Source organism: Triticum aestivum, chromosome 3A (assembly GCF_018294505.1).
Source record: "Triticum aestivum cultivar Chinese Spring chromosome 3A, IWGSC CS RefSeq v2.1, whole genome shotgun sequence".
Classification (NCBI taxonomy): domain Eukaryota; kingdom Viridiplantae; phylum Streptophyta; class Magnoliopsida; order Poales; family Poaceae; genus Triticum; species Triticum aestivum.
The window spans coordinates 568,522,159-568,541,948 of record NC_057800.1 but is presented as its reverse complement, the minus strand read 5'-3'; the positions used below and the strand labels follow the sequence as shown (position 1 = coordinate 568,541,948).

The 19,790-nt window shown below is 47.4% G+C and overlaps 1 protein-coding gene across 1 annotated transcript; it reads right to left on the bottom strand.

The window, feature by feature from the left end:
* Positions 1 to 3,852: 3,852 nt before the first annotated feature.
* Positions 3,853 to 7,199, bottom strand: LOC123062266 (receptor-like serine/threonine-protein kinase SD1-8). The gene is made up of 6 exons (XM_044485712.1): positions 5,774 to 7,199; positions 5,326 to 5,672; positions 5,013 to 5,223; positions 4,669 to 4,906; positions 4,434 to 4,584; positions 3,853 to 4,337 (listed from the first exon to the last, which is right to left on the bottom strand). The coding sequence occupies exons 1-6, from the start codon at positions 7,071 to 7,073 to the stop codon at positions 4,035 to 4,037; spliced, it is 2,550 nt and encodes an 849-aa protein (XP_044341647.1). The 5' UTR covers positions 7,074 to 7,199; the 3' UTR covers positions 3,853 to 4,034.
* Between the last annotated feature and the right edge of the window lie 12,591 nt (positions 7,200 to 19,790).

Genomic DNA, 19,790 nt, shown 5'->3' with positions numbered 1-19,790 from the left:
AACGAAATATTTTGAAGCATACCTTGGGCTTCATCAAATCTCTTGTTGATATGGATGAGATCCTCACCGGCCAGCCCCGGCTTACGCTTGAGCTCGATTACTTCGGCGGCCTGGGCGGTTGCCGCTAACAGTGAAGCCCGCGTCTCAACATGTAAAAGTACATTATCTCCTGCGAATATTATCGATCCTTTGTTCACCCTTTTTCAAAGGACGACCAGAGTATCAGGGGCTACTATCTATACACAGGCATCTTTTTCATATGAAAAGAGTTCAGGAATATTACATCGCATACCTTGAATCCTGTTAGCAGGCTAGTGACGGCCTCGTTTAGCCCGCTGTTTGGCGGACTGAACCTTTTCAATAACCACACTCATCAAGGTGTGGTGCTCCTCCACGACGGAAGCACATTGCAGTGCCTCCATTAGTGTGTTCGGCTCCTCCGGATTAGTGGAGGTTACCGCGGAAGTTGGCACTCCCCCCTCCCCTGCGGGGGGTCGCCTATTCGATTCCGGAGCCACTTGGGTTTCCGGAACAGTGTTCGGCTGGGGGCCGGACTGGTCAAGGCCCCCGCATCAGTCTCCGTGGGGATTGCTTCCCCCGTATTTTTGGCGGCCAAGGCGTTACCCTCTAGCGCCGCTTCGGCGTCCTCCCATACCACCCCGTGGCCCAGAGAGGCCCTTCGGGACAACACTTCGGTGTCGTCCATGGTGATAGGCAGGGAGGCTCGCGAGGGTGACTCGCTCTCCATCATCTTCGGGTCCAAAAAATTCCCCTCTGATGATTTTTGGGGGAGATCGCGGGACAGACTACACCATATAACGTGTTAAATTACAATCATAAAGATTGGGCGTATGGAAGGCACCCTTGTATACTTACAATGCGGCAAGGGGCTTCGGCCTGGGGCGCCACTTGGTGATGGCGTCAGCATCCGAATCCGAGCCATCCGGGAGGGATATCTTCCCCCTCTTGAGCGCCTCCGCTTCTGGGTCTACAGAAGCCGTCCATTTCTTCCTTCTCCCCTTAGGGGGAGAATTGTTCTCTGCCTCCTCCTCTTCATCTTCATCTTCCTCATGGGAGGAGTGAGTTTCGGTCTCTCTGGACACTGCCTCTGAAGTACCCTTTAGACGGAGGCCACCTTTGGCCTCCTTGCTCTTTTTCTTGGCCTTTTTCTCCAACGCCTGATAGGGCGCCGGAACCATCATCTTCATTAACAGAGGATCAACTGGGTTTTCAGGGAGTGGAGCCGGACACCTGATCCGGTCTGCCTTCTTTGTCCAGCCCTGTTATAAGATGAAAGTCTCAGTACATCCCTTTTTTGACTGAGGAACTGAGTTGTGTTCGAACATATGGCACTTACCAGGGAAGCCAGATGATTGCAGTCAAGGCCGATGTCTTCAGACGTCTGTGGCCACGACTTTTGAGTCTTGAAGAGCAGCTTCCAGATCACTTCGTGCGTCGTGCCAAAGAACCATTGCAGGGTCTGCGGCCCTTCCGGATTGAACTCCCACATGCGGAGAGACCGGCGTTGGCAGGGAAGGGTTCGGCGGATGAGCATCACCTGGACCATGTTAGTGAGGCTGGTGCCCTTCTCTATGATATTGTTGATGAGCTTTTGCAGCCTCAACACCTAGTTGGATGATCCCCAGTCCAGACCCTTGTTGGTCCACGACGCGAGCCGCAGCGGGGGTCCGTATCTGAAAGCAGGAGCGGCCGCCCACTTGGTGCTGCGAGGTTCGGTGATGTAGAACCACTCCTGCTGCCACGTCTTGACACTCTCCATGAAAGCCCCTTTGGGCCAAGTAACGTTGGGGAGTTTGCTCACCATGGCGCCGCTGCAATCCGCGTTCTCTTCGTCGACCACCTTCGGCTTCACGTTGAAAGCCTTGAGCCACAGGCCGAAGTGTGGGGGGATGCGGAGGATTGCTTCACACACGACGAGGAATGCCGAGATGTGGAGGATGGAGCTCGGGGCTAGATCGTGGAAATCTAGCCCGTAATAGAACATGAGACCTCGAACAAAGGGGTGGAGGGGAAACCCTAGCGCGCGGAGAAAATGAGGGAGGAACACAACCCTCTCACCGGGCTCTGGAGTGGGGATAACTTGCTCTTTGGCAGGGAGCCTGTGTCTGATTTCCGCTGTCAAGTACCTCGCCTCCCGGAGCTCCTTGATGTCCTTCTTCGTTACGAAGGAGGCCACCCGCTTGCCTTGAGAGCCGGATCCAGACATGGCTGGAGTGTTTGGTGGGAACAAAAAATATTGAATCTTGGGCGCTGGAGCTCGAGGGCGGATGGGCTGAGGAAGAAGAAGGCGTGGGATAGAAAGATGGATCCTTATCCTCTTATGAAGGCAGTGAATATCAAGCGCCCCCACGGGCCTTAAAACTCGCCTATTCCCAAGGGGTCGTGCAAATGGCAGGATTGGATTACCCAAACATGTATTGCTGAGAATCCCGCAATAAGGGGACACGATCTCTGTTTTGATAAGACGTGTCAATAGAGGCCGCGCCTCGAGGCGCGGAGCGGGAGGCCACAAAACGGTTCGAAATAGTGATAAGGCCAGAACATAACATCTCACCAAAAAAGTTGTTAGTGGGCATGACTTGTTTTGTTTAAGTATTTCACCCTTGTGGTTCAGGGTTGTAACTGATTATATAGAGCAGGATATAGTTCTTTTGTTCAACTACTTTGGAGTATTCGGAGGAGGAACCTACCTTGCAATGCCGAAGACAATCTGCGCGCCGGACTCATCGTCATTGAAGCCTGGTTCAGGGGCTACCGAGGGAGTCCTGGATTAGGGGGTCCCTGGGCGTCCGGGCTGTGTGACATGGGCCGGACGAGTGGGCCGTGAAGATACAAGATAGAAGGCCTTCCCCCATGTCCGGATGGGACTCTCCTTTGCGTGGATGGCAAGCTTGGCGTTCGCATATGAAGATTCCTTTCTCTGTAAACCGACTTTGTACGACCCTAGGCCCCTCCGATGTCTATATAAACCGGAGGGTTTAGTCTGTATAGGTAATCATAATCATATAGGCTAGACATCTAGGGTTTAGCCATTACGATCTCAAGGTAGATCAACTCTTGTAACCCTTATACTCATCAAAGTCAATCAAGCAGGAAGTAGGGTATTAGCTCCATTAAGAGGGCCCGAACCTGGGTAAACATCATGTCACTTGTCTCATGTTACCTTCGATCCTCAGACGCACAGTTCGGGACCCCTTACCCGAGATCGGTCGGTTTTGACGCCGACACCTTGCATTTGGAGAAGCTGCGCCCCTCTAAAACTGAAGATATTTGCTTGGCTGGCAACCCAACATCGGATATGAACCTCAGATCGAAGGGCGCGTCATGGCCTACAAGATCACTCCTCGGCGTGCTTCACTTGCCTTCGGAGCGAAGACACCGTTGAACACATTCTGGCTCAGTGTGTCTACGCTCGCGAAGTATGGTACGGATGCCTTGATCAACTTCACCTACCGATCCCGACGGACACCGACACTATCTTGGACGGGTGGCTTAGGCAAAGAGCTAACTTTCGGTCGATTGACAGAAGGGGTTTCGGCAGTCTGGTCATTTGCATGGCATGGGCACTGTGGAAGCAATGCAACGCCAGAGTCTTCAACGGAGATAAAGAACAAGGAACAAATTGATGCACTTGATCTTGCTAGCACGATTCTGGGTGAACTTAGAGACTGGAAGATAGCCCTTCAAGGCATGGAAGGAGTACAACGTTTTGTGAGATATTAGGCTAGATTGAGCGTGTGGAGTGGGTGTTCCCACGTTAATGTTTGCATTATCGTGTGGATTCTTGCAAATCTATTTATTCCTTCTGTAAAAATATGGTACGCAGCTACATACTCTTGATTTTTCTTTATAAATTATAGAACACATCACTTTTCTTTCCCCTAGGCGTGTCATGGTTAAACTTCACCAGGGAGCGTAGCAATTGTGAGACAAAAAAAAGAAGCTTTTGTTGTAATCTGTGCATAGTATTCCATCCCAAGCTAAACTACCATGGGGAGCATCATAGATTTCCACTAACTTTTGCTGTGAGCTGTATCTGTCGTAGTCACAGTGAACTCACTTTGAGTTTCAGAAAACCCTGTATCTGTCCTGTTCCTCCCCAGGTTTACGCCGGGCTCATTTGGCTCCGGCAACGTGGCGTTCTCGCCGGCCAGCATCATGACTACCGACGACATCATCGGCCTGTTCCTAGGCTGCACGTCGACGCACATGAGAGCAACCTGTATGCACCTCCGCACCTGGCTGTGATCGCAGCTGCCGCCCATCGCATCGTCCAGGAGCTCCGTGCTCCTGCCTTCCTTCCACAACATCCACGCCTGAAAAATGGTCAGCATCATCGTACATTAGCAACACAATCAATCAAAGATCGACCAGTACTTGTGTCTGTTATCAATCATGCTGCTCGTACTTACATAACCGCAGAGGTTTAGATCGAGCTCGGTGTCGTAAAAGCCTCGGATTTTCTTGCCGGTGACGATCTCCAGCACCATGACGCCGAAGCTGTAGATGTCGGATTTGATGGAGAACACGCCGTCCATGGCGTATTCCGGGGACATGTAACCGCTGATCACCGACCACCACCTCACAAGTCAGCATCTCGAAAACAGTGTATACGTACACGATGGTTTCAGAGATTATGATACTCACTATGTCCCGATGACCTTGAGGGTGTACGCCGTCGTCTGGTCGCCGCCGAACATTCTCGCGATGCCGAAGTCCGATATCTTGGGGACCATGTTCCTGTCCAGCAGCACGTTGCTCGCTTTCATATCCCTGTGGATGATCCTGACCCTCGAGTCCTCGTGGAGGTAGAGCAGCCCCCGTGCGATCCCCAGAATGATCTCAAAGCGTTTGCTCCATCCCAGCAACTTACGCTTTGCATCATCTGCATTGTATACATCCAATGAGATACATTAATTGTGTGTTCACTTGATATAGGAAAGTGGTTGCGAGTTTTCTCTTGTGCAAAAAAATTGATGAACTGAACTGACCAAATATGAAGGTGTCCAGGCTGTTGTTGTGCATGAACTCGTAGACGAGCAGCCTCTCATCGTCGTCGGTGCAGCAGCCGAGCAGCCTCACCAGGTTCCTGTGCTGGAGCTTGGCGATTAGCCTCACCTCGTTCTTGAATTCCTCGACGCCTTGTGATGATTTCTTGGACAGCCTCTTCACAGCTACTTCTTGCCCATCCTCAAGCCTCCCCTGTTCATTATATTTCGTATAAGCACTAAACTGAAAGATCACAAGGTGTCGAGGAATCACCACTTATCCGAGCTACTTTCACTTGATCTTAATTTATCTTACCAAATACACGGGGCCAAATCCACCTTCTCCTAGCTTGCTCTCTGCTGCGAAGTTGTCCGTGGCGGCGAGGATCACGGCGAGATCGAACAATGGAAGGTCGAGATCGTCTTCGCCGCAGCTCATCTTGTTCTCGCTGTCCCGTGCTGGGCTCGAAGCAGGGTGTTTTCTGGCCCTGAATGGAAGCACGTTGTCTCCACTGCCTGGCGCAGTTTCAGGCGCCTGACGCCACCGCTTCCTCCTCGCCTTGTATCTCCAGAAACATAAGCAGCCAGCGGCTGCCAGAAGAAGCGCGCCGGAAATAGCCGCGGCGACGGCGATCACCATGGGGCGTCGGCGCTTACCTGCAACTGCAATCAATCAAGTAGCTGCATTTAGCTACGATTATGACAGAACTGCTCGAAATGGTACAAACTGTGGTCAGAAAAACAACAGGCCGGGAAGTTCTAACCTGAGACGTTCAAGGCATCTACATCTGACTGCGCGAGCCGGATGTACAGGTCCTGCACGACCGCCGGATACTGCCGCATGTTCAGCAGATCGGTGGCCCAAATGACGCACCCGCGGTCGACGCCCCCGCTGATATTGGCGGCGGAGTACGCCCTGCAGCTACAGTTGGCCAGGCACAGCTGCCTGCACTCGTCCAGCGTCATGTCGGCGTGCACCGTCGCGTTGGTCGCCTCCGGCAGCTTCATATTGTTAACCGGCCAGAACCCGTCGCCGTCCCCGCAGCTCAGCTTGGTCCTCCTGACGCAGCCGCCGGAGCCGTCCCGGAAGCTCCACTTCCGTGACCGCGGCTGGAACCCCGGCAAGCAGCTACACTCCGGCGAATGCGCGGTGTCGCAGTAGGCGAAACCGAAAGGGCCGCACCTGGCGTAGCTGTCGCACGGGTCGGTCGGGTGGTACCAGAAGTTGTTCCACGCGCCGTCGGCCCACACGTACCGCTGCAGCAGCCCCGTCGAGCCTTCCACGACGAGCCGCGTCAGCAGCGTCGGGGAGCTGATGTAGTAGGTGCTATACGTCTCGTTGGGGTTTGACACGAGCGCGAATGTGTACTCCTCGGTCTTGAGCTCCGGCACGCCGGTGAGCACCACGCCGTTCCACGGCCCGGTCGTGAAGATCTTGGCCGGGCCGCGGAAGAGGAAGAACTCAGGCAGTCCGCCGGCGATCAGCTTGACCGTGTACTCCCCCGGGGAGGGGTCGGCGGGGCTGCTCCACGACGTGATGTTCCAGGCGAAGCCACTCCTGTGATCCACCCCGACCTTCATGCCCGGGAGCTGCGTGTCCGTCGGGTAGTCGAAGCTCTGCCATGCCACGCTCTGGCTCGATCCACTCCCATCGGAGCTCACGACCAAGTTGCCGCTGTCGAGAAGCCGAGCGGTGGCCTTGGTGGCCACGTTTCCGGTGGGCTCTGCGGAGGACCAAACGGTGGTGTTCCGGCCGTCGACGATGACAAGGCGACCGTCGGGGGAGAGCTTGAGAACGCCCGGGGACGCGACGACCGGGTCCCGGCGGTTGGCGACCCACACGACGGTCCGTACTGGGATGCGTGCGTACCAAATGCCGATGTAGGTCCTGCCGCCGGAGCTGCCGGGCGGGGTGAAGAAGCCTAACCTGAATGCTCCACGGGCGGAGAGCAGCGTCTGGTTGCCGGTGATGGACGCGGTCAGGTCGATGGTGTCGGTGGCGATCGATACGGGGAGGCAGGTGGCCGCGACAAGGAGGAGTAGAGAGAGCGCACGCCTCCTCATCAGCTCTCCTATGATCTCTTTCCTTTGGAGTTGGCCGCTCAAATGCGAGCTGCCGGTGGCCGGCGGCCGGCGGCCGGCGGAGTATGTGTGAATGGAAACTGGTACTCTGGTTGTTGAGTGGCTGCTTGAGTGCTGAAAGAAGTAATGTTGCGTGGCTTGCTTATCTCTACTCTTATAAAAAATGAGTTAGTGACGATGGTGTGCCTGCCATCTTGCAAGATAGACCGTTTGATCTATATCTGACGGATAGAAAATAAATTATGGCAATTTTGCAAAAAAATACCCGTACCTCTCTTCACATTTGCAGATAAGGCTTTTCCTTGTTCATCCTTATCTCCCACAACCTCATTGTTGAGCAATTAAAAAAGGAAACCTCTGAAACAATCTGACATGATGGCCGCATGGGCTTTTACACTCTTCCTCACCCTATCTCTTCTCTTTCTCGAGATATCATTAGTTTTTACACATGAAATTACTTCCGCATGAGTCAATCATAATATGTGTTTTATAAAAAAGATGTATCTTGACGCTCGGTGCAATGCACGGACATCTTGGTAGTTGGCAGAAAATGTGGGCAGGTCAACGTCGGCATCCGGAACGGCGTGTTGGCGGACACCGCCACATGGGTGTTCAAACTACGATATCTCGATGCACTTGGATGGGACATGTCAATGATGATCATGAGAGTTCAGAGAAGAAAAATACAGTATATACTTGATGTGTGGTCAAACTTCGATATCACGGTATTAGATCCTAATATTGCGGTGCACTTGCAGAGCTAGCAGCGGGGTTTTGGCTGCTTGTTTTAAACAGATACTGGCAATCTGATCCTGATGCATAACAGTTTAAGTTTAAGTACTAAAAATGGTACACCCTATATGCAAGTTGCCTTAAAAAACAGTTTTGCTTCAATCACTGTGTTGTCTGTTCAATGCACTTGGATTGACATACGGGATACGGCCTGTGATGCGGTTGGGTTAAAGGAGCGTGCCACCACCGTGCATGTACAGTAAGTAGCAGCCTTCTTTGGCTAAAATGTTGCTCATTATGCACGGCTTCCAATAACTACATCTTTTTTAAATTCTTGTGGTTGGATGGTTAGAGGGACAGTGGTATTCCTAACCCATCAGGGTTCAAGTCCTGGTGCTCGCATTATTTCTAAATTTATTTCAGGATTTTCGGCGAGGCGCTTTCAATGTGATGAGACGTTCCCATCGATGATGAGGCGTCTACGGTGACTTCGTAAATCTCAAGATAATATGACGGCTCAGTCTCTTAAAGGTGCTCATAGGGGTAGGTGTGCGTGTGTGCGTTCATAGGGATGAATGTATACGCGTATGTATGAGCGCTTGCGTCTGTGTTGTGTTAAAAAAACTACATCTTTTTAAATTTTCTTTTTAGAAACAAGGCCGAGTCGGGTGTTAACTCAATGACGCTTTAAAGACCCAGAACCCACAAAACGCACACCACAACTCAACACAACGAAACAAGCAGCAGAAAGAATATGAAAAACTAAGGGAAAAGCTAACAAACACTATGTAGCACAAGCTCCGAAGCTTGAGCAACGATGCCATCTATGGACGCCATGATCATGCTAAAGAGGACATGGAGCAAAGTCCATATGTCGTCAAAACCCGGATGACACACTGTCATGCTGGCCATCTCCGCCTCCAAAGAAGGCACCACCTGCCCTCTTGCCCTGGCTCGTGGGCGCCACACCGTTGGCAGGCGGAGATGCTCCCTAGAGCACACATGGACAAGGCCAATTGGTGCCGAGGAAGGACGACATGCACAAGCGCCTCACCTCGCGAAGCATCATCAGACATCATGTCTCATACGTCGTGCAGAACCCAAGCTGCCCAACGGAATCGTCAAAGAAGATGTTGGGAGAACAAGTGCAGCCACACCATGGAACTAAATCAGAGCTCCTGCAGAGTTGCACACCTCTAAGTTAGGATGAGCATGACACAACCTACAAACTCGTGCTGCCACTAGGCGGCCACACCATTAACTACACCAGCCACCATCGGCGGCCAAACACCCGTGCGAGAGCCTTGCCCACCACTCCACTATCCAAAGGCAGCACCTTCATGAAGGTGACAACGTCGGGGCATCGCCGTCGCCCAAATCGAGGAATTTCTTCTTTTCACCATGCACACACATGGTGGGAGGGGAGGGGCGGACCTCGACGACACTGTAAGAGGATGGCGCCCAAAATGTCGTCGCCATCATGGTTGTCGCTTCCGGCCAAGGGTTCCCCCCTATTTGTGCCCCAGCCCCAAGCCATCCTCCAACCACCAGATCCGGTGAACCAGAGGTTGCCAGAATCATGAGCAGGTGGGGCTGGCCGAGCTTCACGCAGAGATAAATCATCATCTTTAGATCTTGCCCCAGGAGTCGGCAAAGACAGCCGCCCAAGCCGCGACCCACACCCACCACCGCGTCGTCTCCCACGCTGCAAAGGGGACGACTCTTAGCCTCAGCGCACGCCACCTGTTGTAGGTACGGCGACACTCTTGTCGTGGGGGCTAGGTTTTACCCCTGAGTCGCCGCCGAGGGGCGACGCGAGGGCCTCTTCCTTTCTGTCTCGCATCCATTGATGTTATTCTTTTTTTAGATTAAATCCCTCTTTATTCATTGGTCATAATATTTGCATCACTGAGGAATAATAGTTGCAGGGTCCTCATCCGACCAAGTTGCGGTATTGGAAAATCAAGCTAAGCCACTCGGTAGATATCCATCATCATCTGGCTAGACACAAGTGTGATATGATCATGGGGATAGTGGAGTACGAAACGAGAAAAGATAACAAAATTTGCAACGAGGATAAATTGGTATTATGATCAAGTGGTTGCTTTACAAGGATACCGACAAATTCTCGCCTTGGGTTTTGTTATGTATCCTGAAGCAAAGGTATTTGTGTACACAAACAAAAGGGCCGCTGATACGTCTCCAACGTATCTATAATTTTTGATTGCTCCATGCTATATTATCTACTGTTTTAGACATTATTGGGCTTTATTATCCACTTTTATATTATTTTTGGGACTAACCTATTAACCGGAGGCCCAGCCCAGAATTGCTGTTTTTTTGCCTGTTTTAGGGTTTCAAAGAAAAGGAATATCAAACGGAGTCCAAACGGAATGAAACCTTCGGAAACGTGATTTTCTCATCAGATAAGATCCAGGAGACTTGGACCCTCCGTCAAGAAAGACACGAGGATAGGGGGCGCCCCCCTAGGGCGCACCCCCTGACTCATGGGCCCCTCGAAGCTCCACCGACGTACTTCTTCCTCCTATATATATATCCACGTACCCCCAAATGATCGGGGACGGAGCCAAAAACCTAATTCCACCGCCGCAACTTTCTGTATCCACGAGATCCCATCTTGGGGCCTGTTTCGGAGCTCCGCCGGAGGGGGCATCGATCACGGAGGGCTTCTACATCATCATCCAAGCCCCTCCGATGAAGTGTGAGTAGTTTGATTCAGACCTACGGGTCCATAGCTAGTAGCTAGATGGCTTCTTCTCTCTTTTTGGATCTCAATACACTGTTCTCCCCCTCTCTCGTGGAGATCTATTCGATGTAATCTTCTTTTTGCGGTGTGTTTGTTGAGACTGATGAATTGCGGGTTTATGATCAAGTCTATCTATGAATAATATTTGAATCTTCTTTGAATTCTTTTATGTATGATTGGTTATCTTTGCAAGTCTCTTTGAATTATCAGTTTGGTTTGGCCTACTAGATTGGTTGTTCTTGCCATGAGAGAAGTGCTTAGCTTTGGGTTCAATCTTGCGGTGTCCTTTCCTAGTGACAGAAGACGCAACAAGGCACGCATTGTATTGTTGCCATCGAGGATAACAAGATGGGGTTTTTATCATATTGCTTGAGTTTATCCCTCTACATCATGTCATCTTGCCTAATGCATTACTCTGTTCTATGAACAATATTTGATTCTTATCTGAAATCTTTTATGTATGATTGGTTATCTTTGCAAGTCTCTTCGAATTATCAGTTTGGTTTGGCCTACTAGATTGATCTTTCTTTCAATGGAGAAGTGCTTAGCTTTGGGTTCAATCTTGCGGTGTCCTTTCCAAGTGACAGCAGGGGCAGCAAGGCATGTATTGTATTGTTGCCATCGAGGATAAAAAGATGGGGTTCACATCATATTGCTTGAGTTTATCCCTCTACATCATGTCATCTTGCCTAATGCATTACTCTGTTCTTATGAACTTAATACTCTAGATGCATGCTGGATAGCGGTCGATGTGTGGAGTAATAGTAGTAGATGCAGAATCGTTTCGGTCTACTTGTCTCGGACGTGATGCCTATATACATGATCATACCTAGATATTCTCATAACTATGCTCAATTCTGTCAATTGCTCAACAGTAATTTGTTCACCCACCATAGAATACTTATACTCTTGAGAGAAGCCACCAGTGAAACCTATGGCCCCCGGGTCTCTTTCTCATCATATCAATCTCCATCACTTTATTATTGCTTTGCTTTTACTTTGCTTTTACTTTATTTACTTTGAATCTCTATACCAAAAATATTATTTATCATCTCTATCAGATCTCACTTTCGTAAGTGACCGTGAAGGGATTGACAACCCCTAGGCGCGTTGGTTGTGTTGAGCTATTATTTTTGTGTAGGTACGAGGGACTCGAGCGTAGCCTCCTACTGGATTGATACCTTGGTTCTCAAAAACTGAGGGAAATACTTACGCTACTTTGCTGCATCATCCCTTCCTCTTCGGGGAAATCCAACGCAGTGCTCAAGAGGTAGCAGCCGCTCGATAAATATCTTTGTTTGTATGTGGGAATCAACATGGGTGTCCAGACTTCTGTGTTGATTATTGGCTGGAGGTATTCCAAATCATGTCCACATATTCCCGAACTTGCATGATTACACACTGAATAGTTTAATAGAGAACTAGGAGGTTCAGAAGTGTTTTGATGATACCTGGGGTGTCCCGGAGGTACCTTGTACAGTATAGCCCTCGGGGCTACTGTTGGGGAACGTAGCATGCAATTTCAAAAAAAATCCTATCTATCTAGGAGATGCATAACAACGAGAGGGGAAAGAGTGTGTCCACGTACCCTCGTAGACCGAAAACGGAAGCGTTAGTTTAACGCGGTTGATGTAGTCGAACGTCTTCTCGATTCAACCGGTCAAGTACCAAACGTACGGCACCTCCGAGTTCTGCACATGTTCAGCTCGATGACGTCCCTCGAACTCTTGATCCAACAAAGTGTCAAGGGAGAGTTTCGTCAGCATGACAGCGTGGTGACGGTGATAGTGAAGTGATCCACGCTGGGCTTCGCCTAAGCACTACGACAGTATGACCGGAGGAGTAAATGGTGGAGGGGGGCACCACACACGGCTAAGAACAATTGATGTTTCTTAGAGGTGCCCCCACCCCCGTTTATAAAGGAGGGAGAAGGGAGGAGGCCGGCCTAGGGGTGCGCCAAGTGGGGAGGAATCCCACTTGGACTCCTAGTCCTATTCGGCCCCCCTCCTTCTATCGGAGGGGGAAAGGGGGAAGGAGAGGGAGAGGGAGAAGGAAAGGGGAGCCACGCCCCCTCCCCTAGTCCAATTCGGACTCCCCATGGAGGGGGGCGCCACCCCCTTGTGGGCTGCCTTGCCTCCCTCCTATGGCCCATATCTTCCCTCGGGGGGTTCTGGTAACCCCCCGGTACTCCGATATGTACCCGATACATTCTGAAACACTTCTGGTGTCCGAATACTATCGTCCAATATATCAATCTTTACCTCTCGACCATTTCGAGACTCCTCGTCATGTCTATGATCTCATCCGGTACTCCAAACAATATTTGGTCACCAAAACATATAACTCATAATACAAATCGTCATCGAACGTTAAGCGTGCGGACCCTACGGGTTCGAGAACTATGTAGACATGACCGAGACACATCTCTGGTAAATAACCAACAATGGAACCTGGATCCTCATATTGGTTCCTACATATTCTACAAAGATCTTTATCGGTCAAACCGCAATGACAACATACGTCATTCCCTTTGTCATCGGTATGTTACTTGCCCGAGATTCGATCGTCGATATATTCATACCTAGTTCAATCTCGTTACCGACAAGTCTCTTTACTTGTTCCGTAATGCATCATCCTGTAACTAATTCATTAGTCACACAGCTTGCAAGGCTTATCATGATGTGCATTACCGAGAGGGCCCAAAGATACCTCTCCGATACTCAGAGTGACAAATCCTAATCTCGATCTATGCCAACGCAACAAACACCTTTGGAGATACATGTAGAGCATCTTTATAATCACCCAGTTATGTTGTGACGTTCTATAGCACACAAAGTATTCCTCCGGCATTCGGGAGTTGCATAATCTCATAGTCAAAGGAATATGTATAAGTCATGAAGAAAGCAATAGCAATAAAACTTAATGATCATTATGCTAAGCTAACGAATGGGTCTTGTCCATCACACCATTCTCCTAATGATGTGATCCCGTTCATCAAATGACAACACATGTCTATGGTTAGAAAACTTAACCATCTTTGATTAATGAGCTAGTCTAGTAGAGGCATACTAGGGACACTTTGTTTTGTCTATGTATTCACACATGTATTAAGTTTCCGGTTAATACAATTCTAGCATGAATAATAAACATTTATCATGATATAAGGAAATATAAATAACAACTTTATTATTGCCTCTAGGGCGTATTTCCTTCAGTCTCCCACTTGCACTAGAGTCAATAATCTAGATTACATTGTAATGATTCTAACACCCATGGAGTCTTGGTGTTGATCATGTTTTGCTCGTGGAAGAGGCTTGGTCAATGGGTCTGCAACATTTGGATCCATATGCATTTTGCAAATCTCTATGTCTCCCTCCTTGACTTGATCACGGATGGAGTTGAAGCGTCTCTTGATATGTTTGATTCTCTTGTGAAATCTGGATTCCTTTGCCAAGGCAATTGCTCCAGTATTGTCACAAAAGATTTTCATTGGACCCGATGCACTAGGTATTACACCTAGATCGGATATGAACTCCTTCATCTAGACTCCTTCATTTGCTGCTTCCGAAGCAGCTATGTATTCCGGTTCACACATAGATCCCGCCGCGACGCTTTGCTTGGAACTGCACCAACTGACAGCTCCACCATTCAATATAAATACGTATCCGGTTTGCGACTTAGAGTCATCCGGATCAGTGTCAAAGCTAGCATCAACGTAACCATTTACGACAAGCTATTTGTCACCTCCATAAACGAGAAACATATCCTTAGTCCTTTTCAGGTATTTCAGGATGTTCTTGACCGCTGTCCAATGATCCACTCCTGGATTACTTTGGCACCTCCCTGCTAAACTTATAGCAAGGCACACATCAGGTCTGGTACACAGCATTGCATACATGATAGAACCTATGGCTGAGGCATAGTGACTGACTTTCATTTTCTCTCTATCTTCTGCAGTGGTCGGGCATTGAGTCTGACTCAACTTCACACCTTGTAACACAGGCAAGAACCCTTTCTTTGACTGATCCATTTTGAACTTCTTCAAAACTTTATCAAGATATGTGCTTTGTGAAAGTCCAATTAAGCGTCTTGTTATATCTCTATAAATCTTGATGCCCAATATATAAGCAGCTTCACCGAGGTCTTTCATTGAAAAATTCTTATTCAAGTATCCTTTTATGCTATCCAGAAATTCTATATCATTTCCAATCAACAATATGTCATCCACATATAATATTAGAAATGCTACGGAGCTCCCACTCACTTTCTTGTAAATACAGACTTCTCCAAAAGTCTGTATAAAACCATATGCGTTGATCACACTATCAAAGCGTATATTCCAACTCCGAGATGCTTGCACCAGTCCATAAATGGATCGTTGTTGCTTGCACACTTTGTTAGCTCCTTCAGGATTGACCAAACCTTCTGGTTGCATCCTATACAACTCTTCTTTAAGAAATCCATTAAGGAATGCAGTTTTGATGTCCATTTGCCATATTTCATAATCATAAAATGCGGCAATTGCTAACATGATTTGGACAGACTTAAGCATCGCTACGGGTGAGAAGGTCTCATCGTAGCAACTCCTTGAACTTGTCGAAAACCTTTCACAACAAGTCGAGCTTTGTAGATAGTAACATTAGCATCAGTGTCAGTCTTCTTCTTGAAGATCCACTTATTCTCTATGGCTTGCCGATCAATGGGCAAGTCAACCAAAGTCCATACTTTGTTCTCATACATGGATCCCATCTCAGATTTCATGGCCTCTCAGGCCATTTCACGGAATCTGGGCCCAACATCATTTCCTCATAGTTCATAGGTTCGTCATGGTCTAGTAACATGACTTCCAGAACGGGATTACTGTACCACTCTAGTGCGGAACGTACTCTGGTTGACCTACGAGTTTCAGTAGTAACTTGATCTGAAGTTCCATGATCATCATCATTAACTTCCTCACTAGTTGTTGTAGGCATCATGGGAACGGGTTTCTGTGATGAGCTACTTTCCAATTCGAGAAGAGGTACAATTACCTCATCAAGTTCTACTTTCCTCCCACTCATTTTTTTCGAGAGAAATTCCTTCTCTAGAAATGACCCATTCTTAGAAACAAATATCTTGTCTTCAGATCTGTGATAGAAGGTGTACCCAATAGTTTCTTTTGGGTATCCTATGAAGATGCACTTCTTCGATTTGGGTTCGAGCTTATCAGGCTGAAGTTTTTTCACATAAGCATCGCAACCCCAAACTTTAAGCAACGACAGCTTAGGTTTCTTGCCAAACCACAGTTCATACGGTGTCGTCTCAACGGATTTAGATGGTGCCCTATTTAATGTGAATGCAGCTGTCTCTAATGCATAACCCCAAAACGACAATGGTAAATCGGTAAGAGACATCATAGATCGCACCATATGTAATAAAGTACGGTTCGACGTTCGGACACACCATTACGCTGTGGTGTTCTAGGTGGTGTGAGTTGTGAAACTATTCCACATTGTTTTGAATGAAGGCCAAACTCGTAACTCAAATATTCGCCTCCACGATCAGATCGTAGAAACTTTATTTTCTTGTTGCAATGATTTCCAACTTCACTCTGAAATTCTTTGAACTTTTCAAATGTTTCAGACTTGTGTTTCATTAAGTAGATATACCCATATATGCTCAAATCATCTGTGAAGGTTAGAAAATAACGATACCCGCCGCGAGCCTCAACACTCATCGGACCGCATACATCGGTATGTATTATTTCCAATAAGTTAGTGGCTCGCTCCATTGTTCCGAAGAACGTAGTTTTAGTCATCTTGCCCATGTGGCATGGTCCGCAAACATCAAATGATTCATAATCAAGTGATTCCAAAAGTCCATCCGCATGGAGTTTCTTCATGTGCTTTACACCAATATGACCTAAATGGCAGTGCCACAAATATGTTGCACTATCATTATCAACTTTGCATCTTTTGGCTTCAATATTATGAATATGTGTATCATCACGATTGAGATTCAACAAAAATAGACCACTCATCAAGGGTGCATGACCATAAAAGATATTACTCATATAAAGAGAACAACCATTATTCTCTGATTTAAATGAATAACCGTCTTGCATCAAACAAGATCCAGATATAATGTTCATGCTCAATGCCGGCACCAAATAACAATTATTCAGGTCTAAAACTAATCCCGAAGGTAGATGTAGAGGTAGCGTGCCGACGGCGATCACATCGACCTTGGAACCATTTCTGACGCGTATCGTCACCTCGTCCTTAGCCAATCTCCGTTTAATCCGTAGCCCTGTTTCGAGTTGCAAATATGAGCAACAGAACTAGTATCAAATACCAGGCGCTACTACGAGCATTAGTAAGGTACACATCAATAACATGTATTTCAAATATAACTTTGTTCACTTTGCCATCCTTCTTATCCGCCAAATACTTGGGGCAGTTCCGCTTCTAGTGTCTAGTCCTTTTGCAGTAGAAGCACCCAGTTTTAGGCTTAGGTCCAGACTTGGGCTTCTTCCCGGGAGTAGCAACTTGCTTGCCATTCTTCTTGAAGTTCCCCTTCTTTCCTTTGCCCTTTTTATTGAAACTAGTGGTCTTGTTAACCACCAACACTTGATGCTCCTTCTTGATTTCTACCCCCGTAGCTTTGAGCATTGCGAAGAGCTCGGGAATAGTGCTACCTCTTGAGCACTGCGTTGGTTTTCCCTTGAAGAGGAAAGGGTTATGCAGCAAAGTAGAGTAAGTATTTCCCTTAGTTTTTGAGAACCAAGGTATCAATCCAGTAGGAGACTACACGTAAGTCCCTCATACCTACACAAACAAATAAGAACCTCGCAACCAATGTGATAAAGGGGTTGTCAATCCCTTCACGGTCACTTACGAGAGTGAGATCTGATAGAGATAACAATAACAAGATAAATATTTTTGGTATTTTTATGATATAGATTGAAAGTAAAGATTGCAAAATAAAATAGATTGGAAACTTATATGATAAAACATAGACCCGGGGGCCATAGGTTTCACTAGTGGCTTCTCTCAAGATAGCATAAGTATTACGGTGGGTGAATGAATTATGTCGAGCAATTGATAGAAAAGTGAATAATTATGAGAATATCTAGGCATGATCATGTATATAGGCATCACGTCCGCGACAAGTAGACCGAAACGATTCTGCATCTACTACTATTACTCCACACATCGACCGCTATCCAGCATGCATCTAGAGTATTAAGTTCATAAGAACAGAGTAATGCATTAGGCAAGATGACATGATGTATAGGGATAAACTCAAGCAATATGATGTGAACCCCATCTTTTTATCCTCGATGGCAACAATACAATACATGCCTTGCTGCCCCTGCTGTCACTTGGAAAGGACACCGCAAGATTGAACCCAAAGCTAAGCACTTCTCCCATTGAAAGAAAGATCAATCTAGTAGGCCAAACCAAACTGATAATTCGAAGAGACTTGCAAAGATAACCAATCATACATAAAAGATTTTAGAGAAGAATCAAATATTGTTCATAGATAAACTTGATCATAAACCCACAATTCATCGGATCTCGACAAACACACCGCAAAAAGAGTTACATCGAATAGATCTCCAAGAAGATTGAGGAGAACATTGTATTGAGATCGAAAGAGAGAGAAGAAGCCATCTAGCTAATAACTATGGACCTGAAGGTATGAGGTAAACTACTCACACATCATCGGAGAGGCTATGGTGTTGATGTAGAAGCCCTTCGTGATCGATGCCCCCTCCGGCCGAGCTCCGGAAAAGGCCCCAACATGGGATCTCTTGGGTACAGAAGGTTGCGGCGGTGGAAATAGGGTTTCGTGGTGCTCCTAGATGTTTTCGGGGTATGTGGACATATATAGGAGGAAGAAGTAGGTCGGTGGAGCCACGAGGGGCCCACGAGGGTGGAGGGCGCGCCCAGGGGGTAGGCGCCCCCTGCCTCGTGGCCTCCTTGTTGGTTGCTTGACGTCCACTCCAAGTTCCCTGGATCACGTTTGTTCCAAAAATAACTCCCCCAAAGGTTTTATTCCGTTTGGATTCTGTTTGATATTCCTTTTCTGCGAAACACTGAAATAGGCAAAAAAACAGCAATTTGCACTGGGCCTTGGGTTAGTAGGTTAGTCCCAAAAATAATATAAAAGTGTATAAATAAGACCGTTAACATCCAAAACAGATAATATAATAGCATGGAACAATAAAAGATTATATATACGTTGGAGACGTATCAAATAATCTTTTCCATCCCTTGCATATTATAGTTCATAACGAAGCCTTTGTAGCTTGGTGGCAGTGATTGAAGAACTCTGTCAATAACACTATCATCCAGAAGATTAACTCCCAGCTGAGTCAAGTGGTTATGGTACCTAGACATTCTGAGTATGTGTTCACTGAAAGAACTGTTCTCCTCCATCTTGCAGCTATAGAACTTGTTGGAGACTTTATATCTCTCAACTTGGGCATTTGCTTGAAATATTAACTTCAACTCCTGGAACATCTCATATGGTCCATGACGTTCAAAATGTCTTTGAAGTCCCGATTCTAAGCCGTAAAGCATGGCACACTGAACTATCGAGTAGTCATCAGATCGAGCTTGCCAGATGTTCATAACATCAGCAGTTGCTCTTGTAGCAAGCCTTTCACCTAGCGGTGCATCAAGGACATAATTCTTATGTGCAGCAATGAGGATAATCCTCAACTTACGAACCCAGTCCATGTAGTTGCTACCATCATCTTTCAACCTAGTTTTCTCTAGGAACGCATTAAAATTCAAGGGAACGGTAGCACGGGCCATTGATCGACAACACAGATATGCAAAAACTATCAGGACTAAGTTCATGATAAATTAAGTTCAATTAATCATATTACTAAAGCACTCCCACTTAGATAGTCATCCCTCGGGTCATCTAAATGATCACGTGATCCATATCAACTAAACCATGTCCGATCATCACGTGAGATGGAGTAGTTTTCAATGGTGAACATCTCTATGTTGATCATATCTACTATATGATTCACGTTCGACCTTTCGGTCTCTAGTGTTCCGAGGCCATGTCTGTACATGCTAGGCTCGTCAAGTTTAACCCGAGTATTCCGCATGTGCAAAACTGTCTTGCACCCCTTGTATGTGCACGTAGAGCTTATCACACCCGATCATCATGTGGTGTCTCGGCACAACGAACTGTCGCAA

What these genes read in the sequence shown, in the direction of transcription:
- LOC123062266 (XM_044485712.1), bottom strand. Translation starts at nt 7,073, where the DNA reads ATGAGGAGGCGTGCGCTCTCTCTACTCCTCCTTGTCGCGGCCACCTGC. An exon ending in AGATGCCTTGAACGTCTCAG is followed by an intron (nt 5,673 to 5,773) that starts GTTAGAACTTCC and finishes GATTGATTGCAG; the next exon opens with TTGCAGGTAAGCGCCGACGC. An exon ending in GATTTGGCCCCGTGTATTTG is followed by an intron (nt 5,224 to 5,325) that starts GTAAGATAAATT and finishes TATAATGAACAG; the next exon opens with GGGAGGCTTGAGGATGGGCA.